The sequence below is a fragment of the Myotis daubentonii genome, chromosome 6, assembly GCF_963259705.1.
Source record: "Myotis daubentonii chromosome 6, mMyoDau2.1, whole genome shotgun sequence".
Classification (NCBI taxonomy): Eukaryota; Metazoa; Chordata; class Mammalia; order Chiroptera; family Vespertilionidae; genus Myotis; species Myotis daubentonii.
This window is the reverse complement of record NC_081845.1, coordinates 53,237,348-53,263,305: the sequence shown is the minus strand read 5'-3', so window position 1 is coordinate 53,263,305 and position 25,958 is coordinate 53,237,348. Positions and strand designations below refer to the sequence as shown.

Sequence of the window (25,958 nt, the reverse complement as noted above, 5' to 3'; positions counted from 1 at the left end):
TTTATTCATAGCTTAAAATAACAAGATTTCTTAATCTCCTGAAATAGAAATTGTATATTTCCATAGTCAAAATAATGAAATTTTAAAGGATTTTAAAAAAATAGTCGAGAATTTTGATGAAATTCATTTATTTCAGAATAAAAACAATCAGCAGCATGAAAATGTAAAGTGCTACATAAAAGCCCCACAATACATAAAATCTGAAAGTTTACATTTGTTTAAACAGTTACAGGTGAAACAGACATTATATATCTCTTCAAGCATGCTAATTTGAACTACCTTAGCATACAGGCATGTGATATGTTGGCCAAAGAAAAAGTCACTGAGTTACATAAATCTGAAGACTGGGGAAAGATTGAGTCCCAAGCCTTTACCTGCCAGATCATGCATCTGGTTATGCTGTAAGTAAAGGGTTAAAGTGCAGCTTTAAAAATAAGTTTATTGAAGAGGCCCATCAGTGGAGTGTGAATTAAAATGGCCCCAAAGATCAATTTTGCTCATGAACTCCACAATGGAGGTCAGACTGACAACTTAAGGATTTTTAAGTAACATATTTAAGCTGAAAGGAAAGGAGCATAAAGGATGTCACGTTTAGATACGTGTGTCAGGTGTTAAAAATAAATCCGAACACGAAGAAGGTGGTCTGCCATTTGACACGAAGGAAGAGAAGCTAATCGGACACAAAAGGATCTGCACAATGTAAAATTTCTTGGCTTAGTCAATTTGAAAGTATAGGTACTTCCTATATCCCATGGAAACATGCAAGAAGATCACATAGCTCCGGAGGCTGGCTCAAGGAATGACTGAGAGGAAACGGAGGGAAGACTGTTTCTAGCATATGATTCATCCCCACATAGGCTGAGAGCGCAGGGATTTCCTCCTCTGGTGATAACATTACCTGGCTTTCCAGGGTCAGTGACCTGTTAGGAGACCACTGATAACTGAACCAATATTTTTAATATCTTATGTTCTAAACCAAGACTTCAGAATGCATTTTCTCGTGGCAATAAAGTTCTAAAATGGTAACCTATAGTTTTCCTAACATATGAGGTCTTCATAAAGTCCTTGGGCTTTTTAGACTTTACCACCTTCATTGTAGATATAACAGAAACTATCTGTAAACACTGTTAAAATTATTAAAGTTTAATACCATTATGTATTATACCACAGTATACTCTTATTTTAAATGCAGACCTAAAGGAAAAATGGCTATTAAGAGAGACACAGAAATTGTGTGACACTTATAGAACCAAAGTCCCATAGCAGAAGTAAAAATTAAATTTGCCTTTAAAATCATTTTACAAATTGTTTCTATCATGCCCATAATTTCAGTTAGTTAAAACCACATAAGGACTTTATGGATACCATCCCCCAAATTATTCAAGATACATTATGGACTAACTTTTTGTGTGGACTTGTCTAGAACCTAAACACATTTACAACATTGAAGTGTAAAAAAATTAACTTATAAATGCATCTTTAGAGCATAACCTATTTGAAAGCTGGGGACTGCCTGTATTTAAAAATTAAATCTTCACTAATAATGCTCTCAAGAGTGCCTTCAATGCTGCTACTGAACATGCTGAATGAAGGCAAAGTTTCTCTGTAATGGTTTTCGCTAGGCACTACGATGGTCAAAGTGTCTACTAAAGTCTGTGGAGCTAACTAGCACTATGTTATATATTGATTTTGCGCGGAAAATTACTTCTTGGGCTTTGTGTACGTGTACAATTCCAAGTAAAGGTTTTTCTAATTTCTATCACTATTGCTTCGGCCCTGAGCTCTTCTATTAATATGGTACAAGAAATAGTATAACATTATGCATACTCCAGAATAATTAAATTTATAGTGATTACAAAGCTAGGCATATATACATCTCAAAAGATATACAATTCAAAGCAGATTAAACATTCAAATCTTAAGATACTCTCACTTAACTTCTAGAATAAAACCAAGTGATTTCCTGGCTTGAACCTTTCCTTCCTTCCTTCCTTCCTTCCTTCCTTCCTTCCTTCCTTCCTTCCTTCCTTCCTTCCTACCTACCTACCTACCTACAAAGATCTATGGAGGGTTGTTTTCTTTCTTTTAAATCTTAGGTGCTCTTTGGAGAGAATGGAATAACAACATATCAAAGTGGTTACAAAGCATTATTCCCTCTTTAAGTAAAATCCAGTAACCAAGATGTAACCTCATTTCCTCATAAATGTTTGACTGAAATAGTAAGTTTCACTGACAATGTTTAGGACATAAAGTGTACCACAGAATGGGTAATCCCAATGTTTCCCATGAAGTAAGCTTTTGGAGGGGCTTTACTTTGCCTTTTTAACTCTTATCCCTCTATCGTTCTACATAAGTAGAAACAGAGTACTGAATAAATGATAGTAACTACTAATACTCATTGGAACTTAAAAACACCATCTTTTATCCAAAAATTTAAAAGGGCTATACAGAAACTATCACAAATTTACATAAAAACAAGCTAAAGCATGAGAAATAACATATTATTTCCCTGTAAAGCGGGCTATATATAATGAGACAAGGGACTTCACTTCCAGTCCCTTAAACTAAGCAGGACACAGTCTGAATGACTAGCTATAGTTTTACTGAGTTTATAAGGATAAAAAAAAGGAATGCAGGGTAAATACAAAATAAATTTTTTGTAAACAATTCTTAGACTATACCCAATGAAGAATGTTTAATGAAGCAGTGAGTCACAGCTCTTAAGACACAAAACAGTATTACAACTCAAAATCAAATATGTACTCATTGGCTAGATATATTCGTCGGAATATAAGCGCTGCCAGTGCCAAAGTCAAGATGACAATCAGTACAGCAGACCCGCCATGATCAGTGTGGTTGTCTCTGGGCTGCAGGCCCTGCATGACATCTGGTGAACTGGACGACCTTCTTTGACTCTGCTGCTGGGCCCTGCGCTGCCGAGGACTCACGGAGGTATTCTTAGCTACAGGTGGGGCAGGTGGTTGAAGGGATTCTCCTGAGGGGTTCTGGACTGCATACTAGAAAATTTTAAGAAATTTTATTTGAAATTGGCAAACAATATTTATACATTACCTATTGTCTATTCAAGAGTATAAAGAATCATAGAGCACTAAACACGATTGAGGGCAAAACTACCAAGAATTATCTAATTGTTGAGACTATTACCCTTTTGAGTAAGCCAGCAATATTACATATTCCAAGTACTCAACAAATGGAAGAGGAATTTACTAGAAAAAATAAGACAAGGACAGAGTTTACCCATAGTCTCCACAGACAGCTTTCTATACTCCCTTAGCTGTAACTCCAACAGAATTTGCGAGGCATTTGTAACCTCCCTTCTTTAGGAGAGTCAAGGAGAGAAGCAATTTGATTTCCACTTTCTGCTTGAAAATTTGCCATTCTAAATGGCAAAAAAGACAACCCTCAACAGTGTGCCTCTTTAAATATTATCTGACTATGTCAACATGCTTCCATCAACAATCATAGAACATGGAAAATAATTTCAAACCATGTTTTCACAGCAATATCGTTGTAAAAATTAGGTGTGGTTTTCCAACCAGGCTTATCCTTTCTCACAATTCTTGTCAAATGAATTGAACACATGTCTAGAAGAACCCTTTACTGCATGTTTGAATTGTGTTACTTTATGTGATATCAAGAGTTCCTTAGGTATGTGCTGAGAAAAATGTGGAGGTAGTTGTGGGAGATTCGATGTACCCTGTACTTTGATACACTAGTTGCTCCTCATAAAGTACTGGACGTCAAATGCTTTCTATCCTTTACTGACTGCTCCATCAAAGCATAACCACAATGTGGTACCAACTTAGTCAAAATCTTAATTATAGCTTATAGACAAGAAAGCTCTTTAATATGAATTCCATTTTATTTCTATAGATACTTTAACTCTACCTGTAACAACCCAGTGTCCTTTAATTCTCTTATTGAAAACAAGTATATACTGATTATATTAGTGTCCATACACATTCTTTCAAATAAAAAATGCATGTTTTATTCAGAATAACTTTAAAAACTGAGCAAATATAAAATATTTTAAATACTTTCCATCAGAGAAAAACTTAATATTTAGAAGAAAAAAAGAATTGAATAATGTAATTCAAATACTTTTTTAGAAAGGTACAAGGATGGCAACAGCTATAAACATTAGGGGGAAAAATTGCTCATCTCAGTTACCTGCAGAAGAAATTACATTTTAAATCTGACATTCATCTCAGCATTAAAAGGCTTAAATAATCTATATTTCTTAAAACTATCCTTTGGAAGCACTCAAATGTAGTGACACATAACACAACAGTAGAAAAGAACTACTGAATTTGAGTTAAAAATATGTTAGTACTAATAGTGAATTAAACTGCATGAACTTGGACTTCCATACTCCAGGACTCCCAGATATAATCTGCTCACTGAAGGGAGCAGATACACCAGTGATGGCAAACCTATGACATGCGTGTCAGAGGTGACACGCAAACTCATTTTTTTGGTTGATATTTCTTTGTTAAATGGCATTTAAATATATAAAATAAATATCAAAAATATGTCTTTGTTTTACTATGCTTGCAAATATCAAAAAATTTCTATATGTGACACGGCACCAGAGTTAAGTTAGGGTTTTTCAAAATGCTGACACGTCGAGCTCAAAAGGTTCACCATCACTGAGATACACAAAGCTGCAGCATTTTATGAGGTCTTACATTGTCCTAGGCATCATGTAGTGACTTAATAACACTCAGTGAGTTGATCTGAATTACAGTTGCCAATAAAACATTCTATTTGAAATCTGCCATTCTTTCAATTGCTCAGGCAAGATCAAAGTATCTGATAGAGCAAAAGTACTAAAGTGGCGGTTCTCAACCTGTGGGTCACGACCCCTTTGGGGGTCGAACGACCCTTTCACAGGGGTCGCCTAAGACCATCGGAAAACATATATAATTACATATTGTTTTTGTGATTAATCACTATGCTTTAATTATGTTCAATTTGTAACAATGAAAATACATCCTGCATATCAGATATTTACATTATGATTCATAACAGTAGCAAAATTACAGTTATGAAGTAGCAACAAAAATAATTTTATGGTTGGGAGTCACCACAACATGAGGAACTGTATTAAAGGGTCGTGGCATTAGGAAGGTTGAGAACCACTGCACTAAAGGCTTATAAAGGAAGATGGGTTGTTAAGGAAAATAAAAAACATGAGGTCCTATCAATCCGGAAAGTAGCACAAGAGATTGACTCAGCTTAAAGCTTTTATTTTATACTAGAGGCCCGGTGCGTGAATTCGTGCACCAGATGGGTCCCTCAGCCTGGCTTCCAGGATCGGCCAAAACTGGCTCTCTGACATCCCCCAAGGGGTCCCCGATTGCGAGAGGGCACAGGCCAGGTGGGGGGACCCCACTGGTGCACGACTGGGGCTAGGGAGGGACACAGGAGGTTGGCCAGCCAGGAAGGGACTACAGGAAGGCTCCAAGGTGTATCTGGCCTGTCTCACTCAATCCTGATCAGCCAGACCCCAGCAGCAAGCTAACCTACTGGTCAGAGTGTCTGCCTCCTGGTAGTCAGTGCACGTCATAGTGAGTGGTTGAGCGGCCTTAGCATATCATTAGCATATTACACTTTGGTTGAACGGATGATCAAACGACTGGACACTTAGCATATTAGGCTTTTATTATATAGACATGTTATTATTTTCCATTAGTTTGAGGGGAAAACATTTTACCTGACTAAAATAGACATGGGCATTGTACCTGCCCATATACCTGACTAAATAGAAAACCTTATCATTATTAGGAAAGCTCTACCACTTTGTAAACATGTGACCCTAAACAAGTCATTTAATCTCAGCTCCCACATCTGTGCAATGAGGCTAATATCCAATTCAGTAGTTGTGAGGATTAAACAGGATAATGATATAAAGTGCTTAGGATAAACAATTGCTTAGTAAATATTAGTTATTATTAACATCATTACTATTAATATATTCCTTTGGAGATACCAGATTTAGGCTTAAAAAAAGAATTGACTTAGAATAGCTGTTTGGACCTTTATACATATGATTAATATAGTTAGAACAACAACCCCTTAAAACATTGACTTTAGGTGATATTTTAGTACATGTACTTAATGGAAATATTTATAAAGATATACTATTTTAATTAGGTTCTATATTTTCTGTTACATTTTAGATAATAACTGATTAAAAGCTAGTGCTACAGTATTTTAAATTTCTAAAATTTCTATTTAAAATAATCACATCAAGGAAAAACTGTAACCTGATCCTGAGAACCTGGTTTATTTAGAGTTGAAGAACGAACTGGACTAAATTTTTGCAGTTCATATTGAACTGCCAGATGGAGAATCAAGTGGACTTTAGCATTTTCAAAATGCTTTAAGATTGGTGGTAGGATTTCTAAATCCTTGCTGTTTGCCTAAACTTGTTCAAACATATATCACAGAATAAAGACAAGTCATAATAGTTTCCATCTTCTGAAGCAACCATTTCTAGAAAGGTGGACAAATGTGATGTTTAATTTAATTTAATTTAAATATTTTTTAAAAAGCACAGACAGATAAATCACATAAATTTTTCTATAATAACCTGGAATAATCATCATGTGAAGAGTTTTGTGTTTGCTTTTTACTACAAACTGGAATGGCTTATTCAGAACCTCAATCTTTTGGAAAAGGGAAAAATTTGACAGACTGGAAGAACATAAAACTACCATCAGTATTTTTCCTATTTCTACATGGCTAAAAAATCTGCATGAACAAGCAACAGATGGCCTAATGCTATCTGCCGTATTTAGACTTTCGGCAACCTCTCGCCCCCGCAAAGCTAAAAAACAGCTTATCTGGAATTTGATGTGTAACATCTCAGTGAATTATATTATACTTGCATGTAAAGCAGCCACCTGAGCCAAAACCAGGTTTCAGTTACCTCCATAGTAATCAAATCATATAATCACATTTAGATTTGTATGTAAATGTAATTAAAAGCTTAACTCACAAATTGTAGACAATTTATTGCTTGTATTTTAACCAGAATTGGTATCTATGAAATAAGTCTAAGTTTTATGTACTTTAAAATAAAAATGAAAAAAACAATTGTACTTATAACATTATTTATGCTAATTTACTTAAAACTTCTTAATTTCTTTACCTGTACGCCCAGATTTCCAAGTACTAATCCTAAAATTTGTTTATTTAATCAACAACTATATATATACCACCTACTATATACATGGCACTATGCTAGGCATTGTGGACACAATCCTGATCCTCAAGGAACTTATTCCAATTGTAATTTATTTTATAATTAACTATTGTCAGATAGACAATAATTAATTATAAAATAAATTACAATTGGAATAAGTATAACTAGAATATGCAACAGGGAAACTTGACACAGATTTAAAATAAACTAAAGATAAATGTAAACACATCATAAATATTAGGAGATTGTCCTTGTAGGTAAAACAAAGATTACCACCTTCCTCTCTGTATAATAGGATGTGGGTTGTTTTTTCTTTTCGTTGTTGTTAATCCTCATCAGAGGATATTTCTTCCATTGATTTTTAGAGAGTGGAAGGGAAGAAAGGAGGGAGGGAGGGAGAGAGCGAGCGAGAGAAACATTGATGTGAGAGAGATACATTGGCTGCCGCCCACACTTGCCCTGACAGGGGTGGGGATTGAACTTGTAATCCAGGTACATGCCCTTGACCAGGAGTGGAACCCACTGACCCTTTGGTGCTTAGGCCAATGCTCTAACCACTGAGAACACTGGCCAGGGCTTTTTTTTTTTTTTTTTTTACTAAAAAACTATTTATGAAATAAAGAAAACAATTTCAATTTTGAAGATGAAAAAACATACACTGACTAAATAAATTCATTATATTCCTCTACAATTTATAAAATCACATGGAGATCATGTAAAAACAATTTAACTCTCAACATACATTTTTTTCTTGTAGTACTTCCTTCTCCAGTCCTCCAAGTAGTTCTTCCTTCCAAGCAGCCTCTCCTCTGCTTTCTCCAATCTACTTCTTTGCCATCTCACTCTCTCCATAGGAGAGAGCCACTCAACACTATTTAGTCACACTTTACAGTAAGTTATTCCTGAATAAAGGGCAAATCTGATTTGCCCAGTTTCTATTCTAATTTTCCTCACCCTTTAAAACCTCTGAAAACTGGAGGGGTAATAGAGATTTGGCTACTCCATCAAACAACCTGTTACTAAAAAAAACAAACAAAAAAACACAACACCCAAAAGACGGTTCATCTCTTATATAAAGTCCCCATAATCCTAATTATTTAGCAGCAATTCAGTCACACATTTTCTTAATCAGTCTCTCTAATGACCTAAGCCCTCCTACCCCCTGCCCCAAATTTAGAAAATAGATCAGGGCACAACTAACAGCCATAGCATTCAATATTTTGTTCAATTATTACTTACTAGAGGCCCGGTGCACAAAAATTTGTGCACTCGGGGTTGGGAGAGGAGGTCCCTCAGCCTGGCCTGTGCCCTTTCACAGTCTGGGACCCATCAGGAGATAAGGACCTGCTGGTTTAGGCCTGCTCCCGGGTGGCAGAGGGCAGGCCTAATCCTAGGTGTAACCCCTGGTCGGGCTCAGAGCAGGGCCCATTGGGGAGTTGGGGCCCCGCCTACTGTCATGCACAGAGCAGGGCGGATTGGGAGGTTGCGATGCCACCCTCAGTCATGCTCAGGGTAGGGCCGATTGGGGGGTTGGGGCACCACCCCCTGTCACACTCAAGGCAGGGTCCATAGGGAGGTTGCAGCGCCACTTCTGTCATGCACAGAGCAGGGCCGATCAGAGGGTTGGGGCTCCGCACCCTGTCACTCTGATCCCAGTGCTGGGAAGCCTCGCTGCTCCGCTGATCCCAGGGCAAGGACGCCTCTCGGCTCCCCTGATCCCTGGCCCGGAGGCCTCTCGGCTCCGCTGATCACCGGGGCCAGGAGGCCTCTCGCCTCCGCTGATCACTGGGGCTGGGAGGCCTCTCGGCTCTGCTGATCGCGGGGCCTCCGACTCCGCTGATCACCGGGGCCAGGAGGCCTCTCGCCTCCGCTGATCACTGGGGCTGGGAGGCCTCTCGGCTCTGCTGATCGCGGGGCCTCCGACTCCGCTGATCACCGGGGCTGGGAGGCCTCTCGGCTCCGCTGATCACCGGGGCCAGGAGGCCTCTCGGCTCCGCTGATCTTGGGGCCGGGAGGCCTCTCGACTCTGCTGATCCCAGGCCCTGAGGCCTCTCTGCCCTGCTGCTTCAGGGCTGTTTGGCTTCGCTCTGCTTGGAGCCTGAGTATGCAAATTAACCGCCATCTTTTAGCTTCTATAATTAAAACATTGTATCTTTTGGAGTTGTTGCTTCAGGAGCTCAGAGCCCGGCAGCTGCGGGGATCCTTGACTTTCTCCATCGCTGGGGCAACCAAGCCTCCTATTCTCAGCTGCCTGGCTGCCAGCTGCCATCTTGGCTGACAGTTAATTTGCATATCTCGCTGATTAGCCAATGAAAAAGGTATCGGTTGTACGCCAATTACCATTTTTCTCTTTTATTAGTATAGGATTGGACACTAACTATGCATAAGGCAGCACTGTCCAGTAGAACTTTGTGCAATGATGATAATGTTCGATATCTGTGCTGTCCAATATGGTAGCCATTAGGAAAGAAGGCCCCAGCCGGCACCCAATATGGAAGGCCCCAATCAGCCCTAATCACCGGCCAGGCCTAGGGACCCTACCCATGCACGAATTTCGTGCACCGGGCCTCTAGTTCAAATATATATTTAGATAGCCACATTGGCTAGTAGCTACTACATTGGACAGAGCAGGTCTAAGGTAAATTTTTTGCTCCAAAGACAGCCTATTTAGAAAGTGGTTAATGCATGTACATTGCTTTATTCTGACTGTAGCACTATATTAAAACTAACTTTTCAAAGAAATCATAGAATTCTAGATGGACAATAGAACTTAAAATTATTTAGCCCAGCCCCATTTAACAAAAAAAGAAAGCCCAGAGTGTATGAATAACTTGCTCAAGAAAACAAAATTCATTAGAGGGAGAGCTGGGCTAGTATCCAAAATAATCAGATATTTCCTCTACGGATCTCCTCTTCCTATTGCAAATAATGATAATGGTATAGATATATACATATGTAAAAGACAAGAACCATACCGATGTACTGGCTGTAGCACCCTGGAATGTGGTAGGTATATTGTCCTGTAAATCATTTAGTGAAAAGGGGTGGTTTAAGTCCGACTCAGCAATAGTCTTTCCAGATGAATTGACTTCTGCCTATAAAAAAGGTAACACCCAAGAGCCGTATTATAAAAGGGAATATACAAACTAACCTACAACCTACCTAAATTCCCTTTCTTAGATTTATTTTAATTGGTACTTTAATATCAATATCAAACAGTTAAGTGTTGAGAACTCATGTGTCCAACACTATGCTAGATATTACACAAAGACCCACAGACATTCCCTGTTCAAGGAGATGTTACTTGGTGAGAGACAAAACTAACACCCACGGTTCATAATCCACAATTTCAAAAATCTCTAAACACTGAAGTATTTTGTAATTTTCAGGCAAAGCCTGACATGTGAGGCTATTAACAGTCTTTATTCCACCTTGGTGTAGATATTCCCAGGTTTGCTGATGAAATATTTATGAATGTGATTATGGGGTACTGCCCCAGGTCTCAATGAGTGTTAATATATGGTATATGTTTGATATTTTCTAAAATCTGAAATTCTGAAGTAGAAAACACATCTGGCCCTAAGATTTTCAGAGAAGCAATTTTATATACAATAGGAAACTTCAGAAGGAAGAATATAACCAACACTTATTAAGCACCTCCTCTTTCAGGCACAATAAAACAGAAAGAAAAATTTCTCCAAAAACTGGACCTTGGAAGGACAGACAGGATGCAGAGAGGTAGAGAAGAGGGACAGGTAACATGTTGCTTAATGCAGGCTGACATTATTTTATGGAGCTAATTAAACTATAGAAGTGTTTATATGTTTGGGTAAAATATATGTGGAAAAAAGGTTATAAGGGAGATATGCCAAAATAATAGCAGCACTTATTTTGGGGGTCTGGGATTATATAACTGTTATTTTCTAACTGCTTATCTATATTTTCTATAATAATAGCTAACACTTATTAAGCACCAGGGACAGTTCTAAATGCAAGACATTAAAGTATTAACTTACTTAATCCTCATAAGAATCCCACAAGATAATTACCATACTGTTAATATTTACAGGTGAGTAAAAGGCATGAAGTGGCTAAGTAATGTGTCTGATGTCCTACTACTACTAAGCAGCAAAGCTGGGATTTGAACCCTGGCATTGTATACTAGAGTCCAAACTTTTTTTTTTTATTATTGTCTACAGTTTTACATGTCTCCTTTTTCCCCAATTGACAGCCCCCTCACAGAGTCCAAACTTTTAACCACTGATTATAATGCCTTTGTGAATGTGTTAGTTTTGTGATAAAATTATTTGTAAAAACATTATTGCACTAGAACTAAATTACTTTATTTCTGAAAGTAAATAAAAGGACTACAAAATTTAAATTTATTTATCAATTTAGAGTACCTTAAAACTGATTTGCCTAGCCAGTTCCTTGGCTTCTTGGTCAGCCTTGCTTGAATCACTTCCAGATTTTAAAGGCAGCAGGACATCCTTCATGGTGCAGCCACATGCCTCACAACAGAACTCTTGTGATCTGGTAAGAAATAATTTTTTTGATGAGTACAAATCAAATAGTGAATATTAATTCAAGACATTAAAACAATGAGTGATTAAATTTAAAAGAACACCAGATAATTCCATATCACATTTATCTACATGTAAAATAGACAATTATAGTTATGAGACATACACGCAAGTTAGGTTGGTATAAAAATTTCACGTCAATTATATCTCAATATTTTAAAAATCTAACATTAAACTACGGACTTAGATTTCATTATTTTCCTAATATACTCTCTAAAGAAAACTAAGCTATAGATTTATATGACAAAAAATATAAACTGTTTAACTACCTGTCCTCAAAATCACATATAACAAGCCTATGTTAAGCCTGTGAAAAAGTCCACTAAAAAGCTCAAATTATTTTTAGCAGAAACATATATAAAGAAGCCAATTAAAAATAGAATTTATAGCCCAGCCGGTGTAGCTCAGTAGTTGAGCATTGACCTATGAACTGAGAGGTCATGGTTCGATTCCCAGCCAGGGCACATGCCTGGGTTGCGGGCTCGAACCCCAGTAGGGGGCGTGCAGGAGGCAGCCGATCAATGATTCTCTCTCTGATGTTTCCATCTCTCCCTTCCTCTCTGAAATCAATAAAAATATATTTTTTTAAAAAAAAAAGAATTTACAGGTACTTCCAGGGGAATAAAAACCTCACAAATCCTAGTAATTTAAATAGCAGTACAACTTGAAAAGCAAAAAAAACTCGTGGAAAATCCAGACTGAAATTTAAAACTGATTATATTAGGTAGATACTCAATCTGTTAACTAGACTTTCCTAAGATTTCTTTGTTTTTCTATGTTTTCATTTCCTCCTCTGTATCCCAGATATAGCCAAAAAGTGCCTAAAAACTCACAAGAGTGCTGAGGATTTATATGACCAGAAATAAGTATGTTATGTATATTATATAAAAATATGTATTATTACATTGCTGAACTTCCTTTTAAAAACTGTATTACTATAGTCCGAATGGTGTGGCTCAATGGTTGAGTGTCAACCCAGGAACCAAAAGGTCACCAGTTGGATTCCTGCTCAGGGCACATGCCCAGGATGCAGACTAGATTCCTAGTAGGGGGCACGAAGGAGGCAGCCAAGCAATGATATTTGTCTCTCATCGATGTTTCTATCCCTATTTCTCTCCCTTCCTCTCTCTAAAAATCAGTAAGGCCATATTTTTAAAAAACTGTTTTACTGTACAACTAGGTCAATGTAATAAAATCCTTAGGTCTTGAACAACATGGTATTTAAATTTATTGAAGAGCTTCATGAAAATAAAATATATGTCAAAGTACTATTAATATAGTATTTATTGATGAATATACATTTTTTTGTTTCACCAGAAGCGGCACTGCTATCCATATCCTTTAGAGCAGCAATCACCAACCTTTCAGACCTCACAGACCAACAGTTGGCAACCGCTGCTTTAGAGAATCAATTATATCCAAAAATCTGCCTTAAAATGTGTCCACTTTTATTTATTTATATTTTTTAATTGATTTCAGAGAGGAAAGTACAAGGAGAAAGAAACACAAATGATGAGAATCACTCATCAGCTGCCTCGTGCACGCCTTCTCCTGGGGATCGAACCTGAAAGCCAGGCATGGGACTTGACTGGGAATGGAACCATGACCTCCTGGTTTACAGGTTGATGCTCAACTACTGAGCCACATCAGCCAGGCAAAATGTGTCCACTTTAAAAAATATATATTTTTTAATTGATTTCAGAGAGAAAGGAAAAGGGAGAGAGAGAAACATCAATGATGAGAGAGAATCATTGATCGGCTGCCTCCTACGCACCCCACACTGGGGATCAAGCCCACAACCTGGGCATATGCCCTGACTGGGAATCGAACCATGACCTCCAGGTTCATAGGTCAATGGTCAACCACTGAGCCACATTGGCTGGGCATAAACTGTGTCCACTTTTAACTGAGAAGTCAGATGAAAATTAAAGGAAAATATTTATTTTGAATATATTAGTCTATCCACAAAAATAGTAATTTACCATGGTTAAATGCAAAATCTGGTTTTTAAAAAGCCTCTAATACAGACTAAGAACCTAGAATATAAACACTGACAAGTCTAGAACACAAAAAACTAATTCTTTTTTTATCTGTACATGAACTAAATAAAAGTATCAAGACAGAAAGCCAATATAAAAAAATCAAACAAATGTCATGTATTCAAAGTACATATTATAATTTGTGAATAGTAGCTGCAAGTAAGTTGTAAGCCCAGAACTTGAGAATAAGATTTAAAAAGATACCAAGGAGTCTTCCAAATCTTCCAAACACTAAAATCTCTTTGATTTAACAAACATGTGTAGAGGGCCTATTCCAGGCTGTACCAGAGTAAGATATACTATAGGTGGGCAAAAGTAGGTTTATAGTTGTTCGTATAAAAAAATAATACAATAATTAATAAACAGTAATACAAAAGCAAACTTCCACATCCTTACAACTGTAGACCTACTTTTTCCCATCCCTGTATAATTTAATTCATAAAATATGTTTGAAGAGTTGTAGGCAGCCAAGTCCAGAACAAGAAAATGATCAAGACTGGCCAGCATGGTTCAGTGATTGAACCAAGGAGGTTACGGTTCAATTCCCAGTCAAGGCACATGCCCAGGTTGCGGGCATGATCCCCAGTAGGGGGCATACAGGAGGCAGCAATCAATGATTCTCTCTCATCATTGATGTTTCTATCTCTCCCTCTTCCTTCCTCTCTGAAATAAATATATATTTAAAAAAAGAAAATGATCAAAATCTAGAATTAGTCTTAGCACTACTCTAAGAAGAGAATACTCTAAATCTAATAACTAATCTAGGTTATATAGACAGAATGTACCTGGGAAAAACAGAAAGCAATACCAATGGGAAATGACAACTTAATAAAATCTCATTTTCTTTATTCCAGATCATTTATTGAGCCACTTGCTATGAGCCAGGTACTATAGATACAAACGTGGAAAAGTGGATTTCCTTCAGCTCTCAAGAAGTTTTTAATCTTGTGAAAAGCTACATAATAAAATGGCTCTTGTTCTTTTCCATAAAAAAATGGCTCTAGTTCTTTTCCATCTTTATTACTGTCTAAGTGGAGATGAATGACCTGTCCTATTTTATAAAGATATCTCCCACTGTAGGTTGATATTAACTACTTTCTATAATCAATTCTTTAGACTTCAGTGAACACTGAGTAAACTGGTACAACTGAATTTCTAAAATAGCAAAACTAAGGCTAGAACTTATAGCAAAAACTCACAAAGTAAGAGGCAGAGCCTGTTTCCTAATAGCCATTTTCCAGAATAATATTTGGGTCTTAACAAAGAATGAAATGCAAAACTTACTTTTTGGCAAGTGCTCTTCTTTCCTCAGGTGTGTAATCTAGAGAACCTATGGCTCCTTCTCCTTTTGTTGGCATAAACCCAATGATGGCTAACAATGCTGTTCTTACTGAAATAAAAAGTAAACATCAATCTAAATTGCTTTGTAAAAGAAACCGGTTTTACTCTGAAAAGAGAAAAAAAGACAGTCTTTCACTAAAGAGGTACAGGCAGGAGGGTTGTAGTAAAATGATGGCCAAAATCTAGACAAGGAAAAGCATTTTTATTATTTATTAAATAATAAAATTATCAAAAACAGCTTCAATCTCAAGAAGGTATTATACTTTATAATTATGAATTGACTACAGTTATATAAGATATATTCACTTTAAATTAGTACTCACTACTCCATGAAGGCTGCCAAGTTTCAGGATGATGTCCTGAGATGCTCAAACAGATTTTCTTGCCCACTTCAAATCGTCCATTAGCCTTAGGAATAAATAAGGCATTTAAATTTTTAGATGTGTTTAATGTTTTAGACTTTATAAGTATAAATATTTTACATATAAATAAATTTTAAAGATAATTTTTTTAAAATGTAATCTCTAAGGGGATACAGATTTTTGCTAATTGACACTCCATAAATATTTATTGGATTCTAAGTGAATAATATAAACTGTTTTTAGAAGTTGAAGCACTTTTTTGAAATTGAATTATACAACTGAAATCTAAATAACTGATAAAGATGTCCTGATGTCTTCTTATGTGCCTAGTATTCTAGGCTCTGTGAAGAATCTAAAATAGAAGATGTACAGAGACTGGGCTAAAACCTTCTAGATATTGGTGAGGAGGGCTCTGAGGTAGGAGTGATTTTCAGAATGATGATACAATTTCATAAGAGAGGAACACAAAGTAGAAGATCAGAGATAATAATTTCAGCTTTGGACATGAATCTATTTTCTTGGGAGAAGAGCTATTGATGTCCAGCAGGCAGGTAGAATTATAGACACGGTGATAGCAGAAGAGAATATACATCTTTGGTATCTGACTTTAGAGAGGTGATTACTAAAGCCATTTCATAGAAAATCAAAACAGTTGAAGTCTGAACTTGTAGAATATCCATACTTAGGGAAAGGGGAAGGAGAAGAGGCATGAATTAGAATATGTTTCATATGGTCAGAGAATTTGAGTTATTCTCTGTCGCACCCACAGAGTGAATGACATGTGTTCAATGATTATTTGTTGAATGAAGGTTGGAAAAGAGAGGAACATTTTCAAAAGAGATGAAGTGAACCAGAAAAAGCAAATATTGAAAACCAGGAGGATACGACTGATTCTCAGCCACTGTGCTAAATATGAACGATACCATTGGTTAACTCTTGAAATATTTCAGTATTTCTGTACCTACTGGTGAAAAGCTGCTACTCCAACTACCCACCCCCACCAGTTTCCCCATGCACCAGCCCCTCCCCATAGACCACTTGGCTCTCACCATGATCTAGCAAACAAAAGTGACTCCTAACACATTGGGCCCCTCCAAGACCCTGCTTCAACCCTACTGCCAGCATTACTGATTCTAAATATCATCTAATATTTGTTAAGCAACTTCTATATATGAGGAACTTTATAAAGTGTGATTATATTTACCATACACAACCCTTTTGACAGATGAGAAAACTAAATTTCAAAGAGACTATGTAACCTGCCTGTGGTGTAACAGAAATAGCACTGGTCAGAATCCAGGTCTACTGGCTCTAAACTAATGCTCTTTTCATTACACCAAATATAGGTAAAAAGCAGCATTAACTTGGTATTTATTAATTAGTACCTTTTCTTTCACTATTTGCTACCCCGTGAGTGTCAGGTTTAACTTAGATGGAATAGGATAAAGACTGAGAAGAGACAGTGGGATTTCTCAAACTGGTCTTTGAGATTAGTGCTGTGAGTGTGTGTGGAAACCAGACTGCAGCAAGCCAAGCTAGAGTAAAGATGCCTTGAAGGCTAGCAAAGAAAAAACAGAACAACACATAGAGTAGTGAGCAGAGATAAAGAAAGGTGTTTATGTTTAGTTTTTGCTTTTTTTTCAAGGTTGGGGGTAATTAGACACACTTGTAAATAAAAGGAAATGAGGGAATGAAAGCTTAACAATTAAAAGAGGAATTTACTGTTGAAACATGTCTCAGGAAAAAGAAGAAAAAATTAATCATTTTGTTTCACATGGAGATAAAATATGTGGATGTAGAAATTCTAAGGTATAAGTAATAATATAGCAATCATTTATTGAAGACTCTATCACTTCTATTTTAAGAGCTACACATGAAAAATGAGAGTTTAAATAGAGATGATGTGATTAAGAGGTACAATAACTAACAATCCTTTACTGAGTACTTACCATGTGCCAGATACTGTGCCTAGCACTTTGCATACATTAATTCACTGAATTCTAACAACCATGCTATGGTAATTATACATTCATTAGCATTAAGAATTCCTATAACCCTGGCCCGGTAGCTCAGTTGGTTACAGCATCATCCCAATATGCAAAGGTTGGTGTTCAATTCTCTGTCAGGGCATATATAAGAATAAACCAATGAATGCATAAATAAGTGGAACAATATCCTTTTCTCCCCCCGTCTCTCTCAACAATAAATAAAAATAATTCCTATAAATTAAATTTTCTTTTGCGGGGGGGGGGGGCGGGGGGGGGCGGTGATTATAGTACCAAGTCCTGGTTCCCAAAAGCAGCCACTTTACTTCTTTTTTAAAATAATATTTTTGGAGAGAGGGAGAGAGAGAAACATTGATGTGAGAGCAAAACATCAATCCGCTGCCTCCTGCACGCCCCCTACCAGGGATAGAGCCCACAACCCGGGCATGTGCCCTGACTGGGAATCAAACTGGTAAGCTTTCAGTGCACAGGACAATGACCAACCAACTGAGCCACACCGGCCAGGGCCTACTTTATTTCTTAATATAAATGAGTATGTTGACCATATTTTGCAGCCACCATGAAGAGTTAAACCACAAGCATTTCAAAAAGCCAAGAATCCTTACCGTTAGAAGAATAATGCTTGGTGGTTTCATGGGATACTCTGGTGGTAGTACTATTCGTCCATGATAAACTCCTCCATCAAAATCAGAATCTGGGGGCCCTCTAACTGTGAAGTGCCATTCAAAAAGATTATCCTGAAAAAAAAAACCAATAACCAACAAGACATCAGTAATATTAAAGTTTGACCGTTAATTAAATGACTATTAGAAATATTATTGGGTGAGAAAAAGGGTCAACTGTATAATCAAATAATTAATAAAAATTTGGATTATTTTAACAATCTTTAAAAATTAACCCTTAAAGATACCTAAACATTTACTTATAAGGTTAATAATATTAATACACATGCTAACAACATCTTAGTTACCAAGTACTTTACATTTTGCAAACTATGCATACATTATTACATTTTATTCTCACTATTACCATGGAAACCAGACTAAGCATATTTAAAAACCCTCCTTTTACAGATAAGAAGATGCAGAGAGTTAGAGATGTTTATACAAAAAGCCCAGACTAGCTGCAGAGATCCCGCAAGGGGCCAGGTCTTCCAAACTGTAAAAAGTATTGAGTTCTTTCCACTTCCCCTCCCTCATATTCAAGACCTAAAACCAATTTAGCATCTGAGACCCATTCTATAGAGGCCAGAAATCTGCTTCTTGTAAAATGTCTGATTCTGAATGGCTAATGGGAAATTAGCCATTCAGGAACTACTCGGAGTAAAATATACTAATAAACCACATCAAACACATCTGTAATGAATCAAAGCAATGAAAAAACAATTTTAAGGAATTTGTTTAAAATATTAAAAGCCATATGTAGAAGATGGAGACAGAAACTAACCTCCAAAGGTTGTGCATGATAATGATCTGTTGGATCTTTCAATTCTGCCGCTTCTTTCATTAAACGTTTAACAGCTAAAATAAAATTCATAAGATAAAGACATTTAAAATATACTTTACCAAGTGATTAAGTCAGTTACAATCTAATGAAAAAGTTTCTACTTTTAACAAAACATGTATAGAGAGGATTGGCTCCACTAAGTGTATGATAAAGGTTTAATTAGGATAATAGTAGTCATTGGAGGAGAGGAAATGGTAGGTAGGCATTAGGAGAGTTATGTACTAAATATACAGGTAAGTCTGATAGAGACACTTCTTATTTAATAAGTACTTATATATACTTCCTATGTGATAGCACTCAAACAATCCTCAAAACATTGCTAGGAGATAGAAAATCCCTATTTTCCAGACTAAGAAACTTGTCCACGGTCACACAACTAGTAAATGACAGCTGAAATTCCAACACAGACAATACAACTCTACCATGCTAAAATGTCTATATTAAAAAAAATGTGCCCTCTGGAACTCATGCTCATGAACAGTAACCCCTTCCCCCCATTTTTTTAACCTCTTGGGACTTTCCACCCAATATCTTGTATTAACTTAATGGGACTGTCTCCAGAGGTCACTTTATTTCATAGCCCTAATTGATTTCCTTTTTTGAAATGATTCTTCACTTCAATTAAAACTTATAACTAATATCTGAAAGAAAGATAATAGGAATTAGGCAAGTGGGTATGAATAGGCAGAGGAAACAATAAAAGTAAAATGTGTGGAGGCATTGGATGGAAAGTTATCAGAAGAGATTAAGAATCAACTCCCATACAATATTATAATGCAGTATGTATCATGTCTTTTGCATAAAATTTCATTTTAGCCCTGGCCTTTGTGGCTCCTTTGGTTGGAGCATCATCCTGTGCACCAAAGGGTCATGGATTTGATTCCCAGTCAGGGCAGATACCCAGGTTGTGAGTTCGATCCTTGGTCGGGGTATACCTGGGAGGCAACTGATTGATGTTTCTCACATCAATATTTCTCTCTCTCTCTCTCCTCCTCCCTCACCTTTCTTCTCCCTTTGAAAACAATAAAAACATGTCCTTGGGTAAGGATTAAAAAAACAAACCAAGTTCTTAAGTCACTATCTTATTCCATAATAATTACTTATTTTTCGTATTTATTTTTAGTTTTTGTTTGTTAATCCTCACCCAGGGATATTTTTCCACTGATTTTTTAGAGAGTGTGGAAGGAAGGGGAAGAGACATTCACATGACCAGATGGGCCTGGGGATCGTGCACCAAGGGACGTTCCCTTGACCGGGAAATGAACCTGAGATCCTTCAGTCCAAAGGCTGATGCTCTAACCACTGAGAATGTGGCTAAGGTCCATAATAACATTCTTTTCCATCCCCTACTCTGAACTAGGCCCCTGTGGGAAGAGACTTTGTTCACTTGATCATCAAATTGCTAAACTCATACTAGATGCTATATCTACAACCAAAATAAAATAATTTCTGTCATCAAGGAGCTTATAGTCTGGGGGGAATACAAAACAGCATAATAAATGCTGTATTAGAAACATGTACATATTGAAACACTCTTCCCGGAAGTTCTAGACACCCCACTTCTCTCTACTCCAGACCTTCCTACATACTGGTTCCTCAACTTGCAATGCTGCTCCCACCCCTATCCTCCACCTCATCATCTAAACTGGTTCCCACCAAACCTTTAAGTAACTTCCTCAGGGTGGTGTCTGTGACACCTTCCCTTGTCCACCCATGTGGCCAGATAAAAAATCCCTGAGGAGTTCTGGGAATTATCAAGCTATTACCAAGTTAATTAGTTTGGCTGCTGTAAGCAATCAAAGATGCCAAGGAGACTGTTTTTCCTTCATTCCTTATCAGCTAGCTGAATAATGGCTAAATTGACAAGGTCAGATTTTATGTCATTTCAGTTAGAGAGAAGATAATAAACACCCAATAGTACCTGGATATTAGGAGAGATATATGAAAGGATCAGAAATGCTACAACAACGCATTTAAAGGAACAAGCAATCATTTGCTTAATAACTAAACATGTTGCTTTTATTAGTTCATAGGCCACATAGGCACATACCATGTGCGAGCTAAAGCCACACAGTCAAATAGAAAGTGAGGTTAGTCTAGTGTTTTCATAATCTATTTTTTTCTGAAATAGCATATATTATCAATGCCTTAGTGAAAAAGAGCATCGACTCTGGAATTAGAACTGGATTAAAAATACTGGCTCTGATGCCTTAGGCCTTAATCATTGGACAAGTCAACCTTATTCTGCTTCAATGTTTACATCTGTCAAATGGGAGTCAACAATTTCTTCACATATTTCTTCTTGCCTTTTCAGCCATCCCTTTTCCCCAGATCACAAGTTATTAAGGTCAGAAATAAATTGGAATATAAGGTGCTCTCAATTCTGTTTCAAAATCAGGCCTTGAGCATATGCAGTTGGCCATATGACATGGCTACCTGGCTCCCAAGGAGAAATGTCACTGCTATAGAATAGTCAAGATTCAAAGCACTGACTGGCAACTAAGGCTAGAGCATAGTCTGTCACTCCTGATACTCCATCTCTTGTCACCTCTTGGCTACAGAGAAAAGTTTCCCCCCATCTGCTCCTCTCTTATCTCTTTGCAAGATTATTCAATTCTCCTATCATGGTGAGATAAGATGTTCCAGAAAAGTGTGGACGAAAGGGGCCACACGCTGACCTGACAAGCTCAGGGAAGGCCTGCATGGCAGCCTAGCAGACTCAGAGACCTAAAATAACCACAAAGGATGGTCTGAAATTAGACTTTAACTAAAAGCAGTTATGGTGGGCAGTTATGTCCTAAGCCAGTATCTTCACTGACAAGATCAACTTTGATCCTTACTGAGCCCATTTGCCTTTTTGCCTCTAAGATAACATTCCCTTGAAGTGTCTGGGTAACTTGTAACTTCCCTTTTTCTGGAGCCCCTGGGGCACAACCAAATGTTCTGGGCGCCAGGACAGATACTACAAATTCCTTCATTATCATGTTAATTGATCCTGCACCCACCTAAGTATGTGTCCATCATTTTACTTTTTATCCTATCACAGAGGTCCCCCCCCCCCCACCCGGCTTCGCTTAATCCCACCTCCTTAAATCTGTCACCAATGAATTTCATGTATAAATACGGATGTAACCCTGCCATTCTCCGGAGCACTATCTCAATTCGTTGAGATTCTGCTTCCCGGCATATGTCGACAGTTTGGCTCAAATAAACTCACAAAAATTCTTTACAGGTTTCAATGGTTTTTTTTTACGTTAACAAAAGGGAAGGGGGATGGCTTGGCTGTTTTTGTTCTTTCTTTTCATGGAGGCCACATGATCTCTCTGGATCCAAGTTCTAGGCTCCATAGGCCTAGGCACTTGCATTCTGCACATGCCCACGCTAACTCACTGGGTTTATTTTGTGGTTTGGAGACAAAGCTCCAGCTAAGGGAATCTTTTACAGGTTACTGTCTCTCATGCATCTATTTATTTTAGAAAGCAAATATCCTGATATCATCAATCTCCAAAGCATGGGTAAAATGGAAAAGAGGCACGTGTATTGAGGATGTAAACCCAATGTCACGCTCCCCAACCGCCTCTTCCTGTTCCCATATGAAGGCACATAGCAAATATTTAAGGACTAATGTTTCTGCCCAGAAAGACCCTATAAATGTATCCATTCAATAAACATTTAAAGAATATATATCTGAGCAATGGAAAAAGAAGAATGGCCAGGACTTGCTTCTTGCCTTCAAAGAGTTCACAGTGAGAAAGACATGAAAACAATTATAAACACTGACCAAGTATATACAAATATAGGGACCACCTTAGACTGCCTACAGGAGCTGGACAAGACTGAACCTTAAAGAAGCCTAAATAATTACTTTCACACAGATTAAAGGGAGGATATTCCAAGCAGAGGTTCCAACAGGGACCAAGGCATATAGGTGAGAAGAGCTGTTCTATCTGGAGACACTCGGGCAAATGGATAGATGGTGAAAATGCAAAGGAGCATAGGAATGGTAGCAATTCAGGCTGGTGAGAAAAACAAACGTCAAATCATGAGCAGCCTTGTAGGCCAAGCAAAACAATTTACTTTGAATTGTATACACAACTATCAGTAAGCTACTGAAAACTTCTCAGTTTGAATAGTGATCTAATCAGGTTTTATTATGTTTTGTTTTAATTGATCTGGTGGCAATAGTGACTGGTTAGATATATGTGTGTTTGCATGTATTGGCACCCATGCTCAAATGCCTGTGTGTGAGAGAGTTTTAGGGTAGGGGGTAGAGTAAAGAAGTAGACCATGAGATCAAATCACTCCCCTGGACACTTGGGTGCTGTCAATCCCTGGGATAAGGAATATTAAGGTGAGGTGCAAGTTTGGGGGAGGAGAGAAAACTGGAAAGTTTGGTGTTTATACTATTAGATATTTTTTGGTCTGTGGGAAATGTGAATGAAGATATTAAATCACCAGTAAGTTGTATTTATCTGCAGCCGAGGAGAAGGATCTGAACTGAACAGTAAAGCTTGAGAATGATCAGCATGGAGGTGCACTTGACGCCAAGGGCATGGACAGGGTAACGCCTAGGTTTCTGATAGAGAGGCCGTACCAGTCTCTTATACATACATCAGTCACCTGCTGAACATGCCCGTCAGCCCCTACTGAAGAAAGCTGCCACAGGACGTTCTTTACACATAGGTTTCCCTATTTTGTACTCTGACACCTTACTACCTTAGCCAGAGCAGACCCAAAAAAGAATCAGGGAGCTTGATCCAGGGGCAACTACTGATAGGCTAGTCAGAGGACTTAGGAGGTGGCCCCACACAAGTCCATTCATAAAGAAATGTTTTCCCACCTATAAAACGAACAAACTTACTATCCACAGGCTAGCACACTGGCCCTTAACCAGTTATCTATATTGTCTCAATTGTCCTATCATACTTCTAAGACAACTAACTCCACGTGAGAGAGAAAAAGGATTATATCTATTGCAGTGTTTTTAACAACTTCCTTTCACATAGGCATTACTCTAAAAATATCCCAGGACTGAGAATAAAACAAAGGAAGGACGGACTTTCATTAAGCCTCCTAGCATTTTCAATAAGTCCCCTATCTCAGTAAACTCACCTTCTCCATGAACTCTAAATGATCCACACAATAACAACAACAAAAAGATGTTTGTTTTTAAAAAATCCTGTCTAGAACAGTAACATCACCGTTGAGAAAATGAAACAAAAAAGAGGAAGCAGTTTATTACACAGCTAGAAGCATGCTGGGCCGAAACCCAAGCCTGCTGGCAATAGGTCCTATTCTCTGGAAATGCACAAAATTCTGGAGAGTATTAAACGCTTACCATCATCTCAGGTATGATGACCTACACAACTGGGCAATGTCTTCTGACAACAACCTCCATCCCAAACTGCACTGTCGTCTCTGGACATTTCACCAAGCACCCCGTGCCCTGAGGAACCTGGTACCATGTGACCAAGGAGTCACCAGACGTTTTTACCCCTCCCCCCGTTTTATATCAATCCACCACAGTCTACTCTAGAGAACTTAACCATCTAACCTTAACATGAAGCTTTCTTTCCCTCTCCCTTGGACCTTCCTTCCCCCCCTCCTGACATCCTTACGAGGCGGGTGGCGCAGGGAAGCTGTCAACCCGCTGAAATGGGATTGCGTCAATTTTTTCTCGGAGCGCCACAGCCTGCACCAGGCTTTCCGAGGGCTCTGTGCCCCGCCCCACGTGTTACGGCCCATTCCGCTTACGTATTTGCTCACCTAAGAACATCTCTTCGCTTGGCAGCACCCAATTTACCAAAGCTCTGTTCAATCACTATCCTCACCCTTTTCTGGAGTCTTTGCAAATCCTTAAGTATTTTTGGAAGAAAAAAAAACACGAAACAAAACAGAAAGCAGTAAGGGTTGGTCAAACAAACCATTCCTGATATTGTTCAGATGGTCATTTAGATCATCCGAACTGATCATTTAGATAATCTGAATTTTCTCCCTCCTGACAAAATTATCACGGTACGGCCCTGGCCGGTTTGACTCAGCGGATAGAGCGTCAGCCTGCGGACTCAAGGGTCCCGGGTTCCATTCTGGTCAAGGGCATGTACCTGGGTTGCGGGCACATCCCCAGTGGGGGGTGTGCAGGGGGCAGCTGATCGATGTTTCTCTCTCATTGATGTTTCTGACTCTCTATCCCTCTCCCTTCCTCTCTGTAAAAAAATCAATAAAATATATATTTTTAAAATTATCACGGTGCAGACAGAATAAATACTATTTCTTGGGACTCATTTCAAAGGCGAGAGAGCCGGGCGGCTAATAACAGTCCGGCGGCAGCGGCCGAGCAGTGACGACGGGCAGTCGGGCCGGGGCCGCCATCACCCACGGGCATCATCCTTGCACCTGCTCCTGGGGGTGTGTACAACGCAGCTCCCCGCCACGCAGACAGGGCAGGGGGAGTCCGGGTGCCGGTGCCCGCCGGCCTCCCCGCCCCGCGGCCTGCACCAGCCCGGCGGGCGGCGGACTCGCGTAGAGCGCGACACCGCGAGTGGAGCCGCGAATGGCGGCGGACGCGCGGGGGCCGCAGGGCCGGACCCCGGAGCCCAGGGTCAGTCGGGCCCACCCCGCCAGCGCCGCCCCCGGCCCCCGCCCCGCTCACCAGGACTCTTCAGGTTGTAGCGAGCCTCCATGACGGGTCGCTGCCGGCTCCGGCCTCCTCTCTGCGGCGCGGCTTCTGGGTCTCGGCGCGGCGCGGCCACCGGGGCCAGGCGCAGGCAGGGATTCTGCAGACACCGCCCAGCGCCACCGGCCTGCGGGCGGGAGCTGAGGGTGCGGGCGGGGCGCCGAGGGTGCGGCGAGCGCAGGCTCCGCAGCGGCGCCGCCTTCCCCGCTGTCCC

At 38.8% G+C, this 25,958-nt stretch overlaps 1 protein-coding gene across 6 annotated transcripts; it reads right to left on the bottom strand.

Annotated features, from left to right (window-relative positions):
- Nucleotides 1-111: 111 nt before the first annotated feature.
- UBE2J1 (ubiquitin conjugating enzyme E2 J1) lies at nt 112-25,958 on the bottom strand. 6 transcript variants are annotated; one of them, XM_059700979.1, is made up of 10 exons: nt 25,721-25,854; nt 24,835-24,923; nt 19,009-19,082; nt 18,168-18,299; nt 15,518-15,602; nt 15,138-15,243; nt 11,635-11,764; nt 10,207-10,326; nt 7,508-7,579; nt 112-3,017 (listed from the first exon to the last, which is right to left on the bottom strand). In XM_059700979.1, exons 2-10 carry the CDS (start codon nt 24,842-24,844, stop codon nt 2,739-2,741), a joined length of 1,008 nt encoding a protein of 335 aa, XP_059556962.1. In that variant the 5' UTR covers nt 24,845-24,923; nt 25,721-25,854; the 3' UTR covers nt 112-2,738. The 6 variants fall into 6 exon arrangements, with proteins under 6 accessions (XP_059556962.1, XP_059556966.1, XP_059556964.1 ...); XM_059700983.1 differs by lacking the exon at nt 24,835-24,923 and having other exon boundaries at nt 25,721-25,958; XM_059700981.1 differs by lacking the exon at nt 18,168-18,299.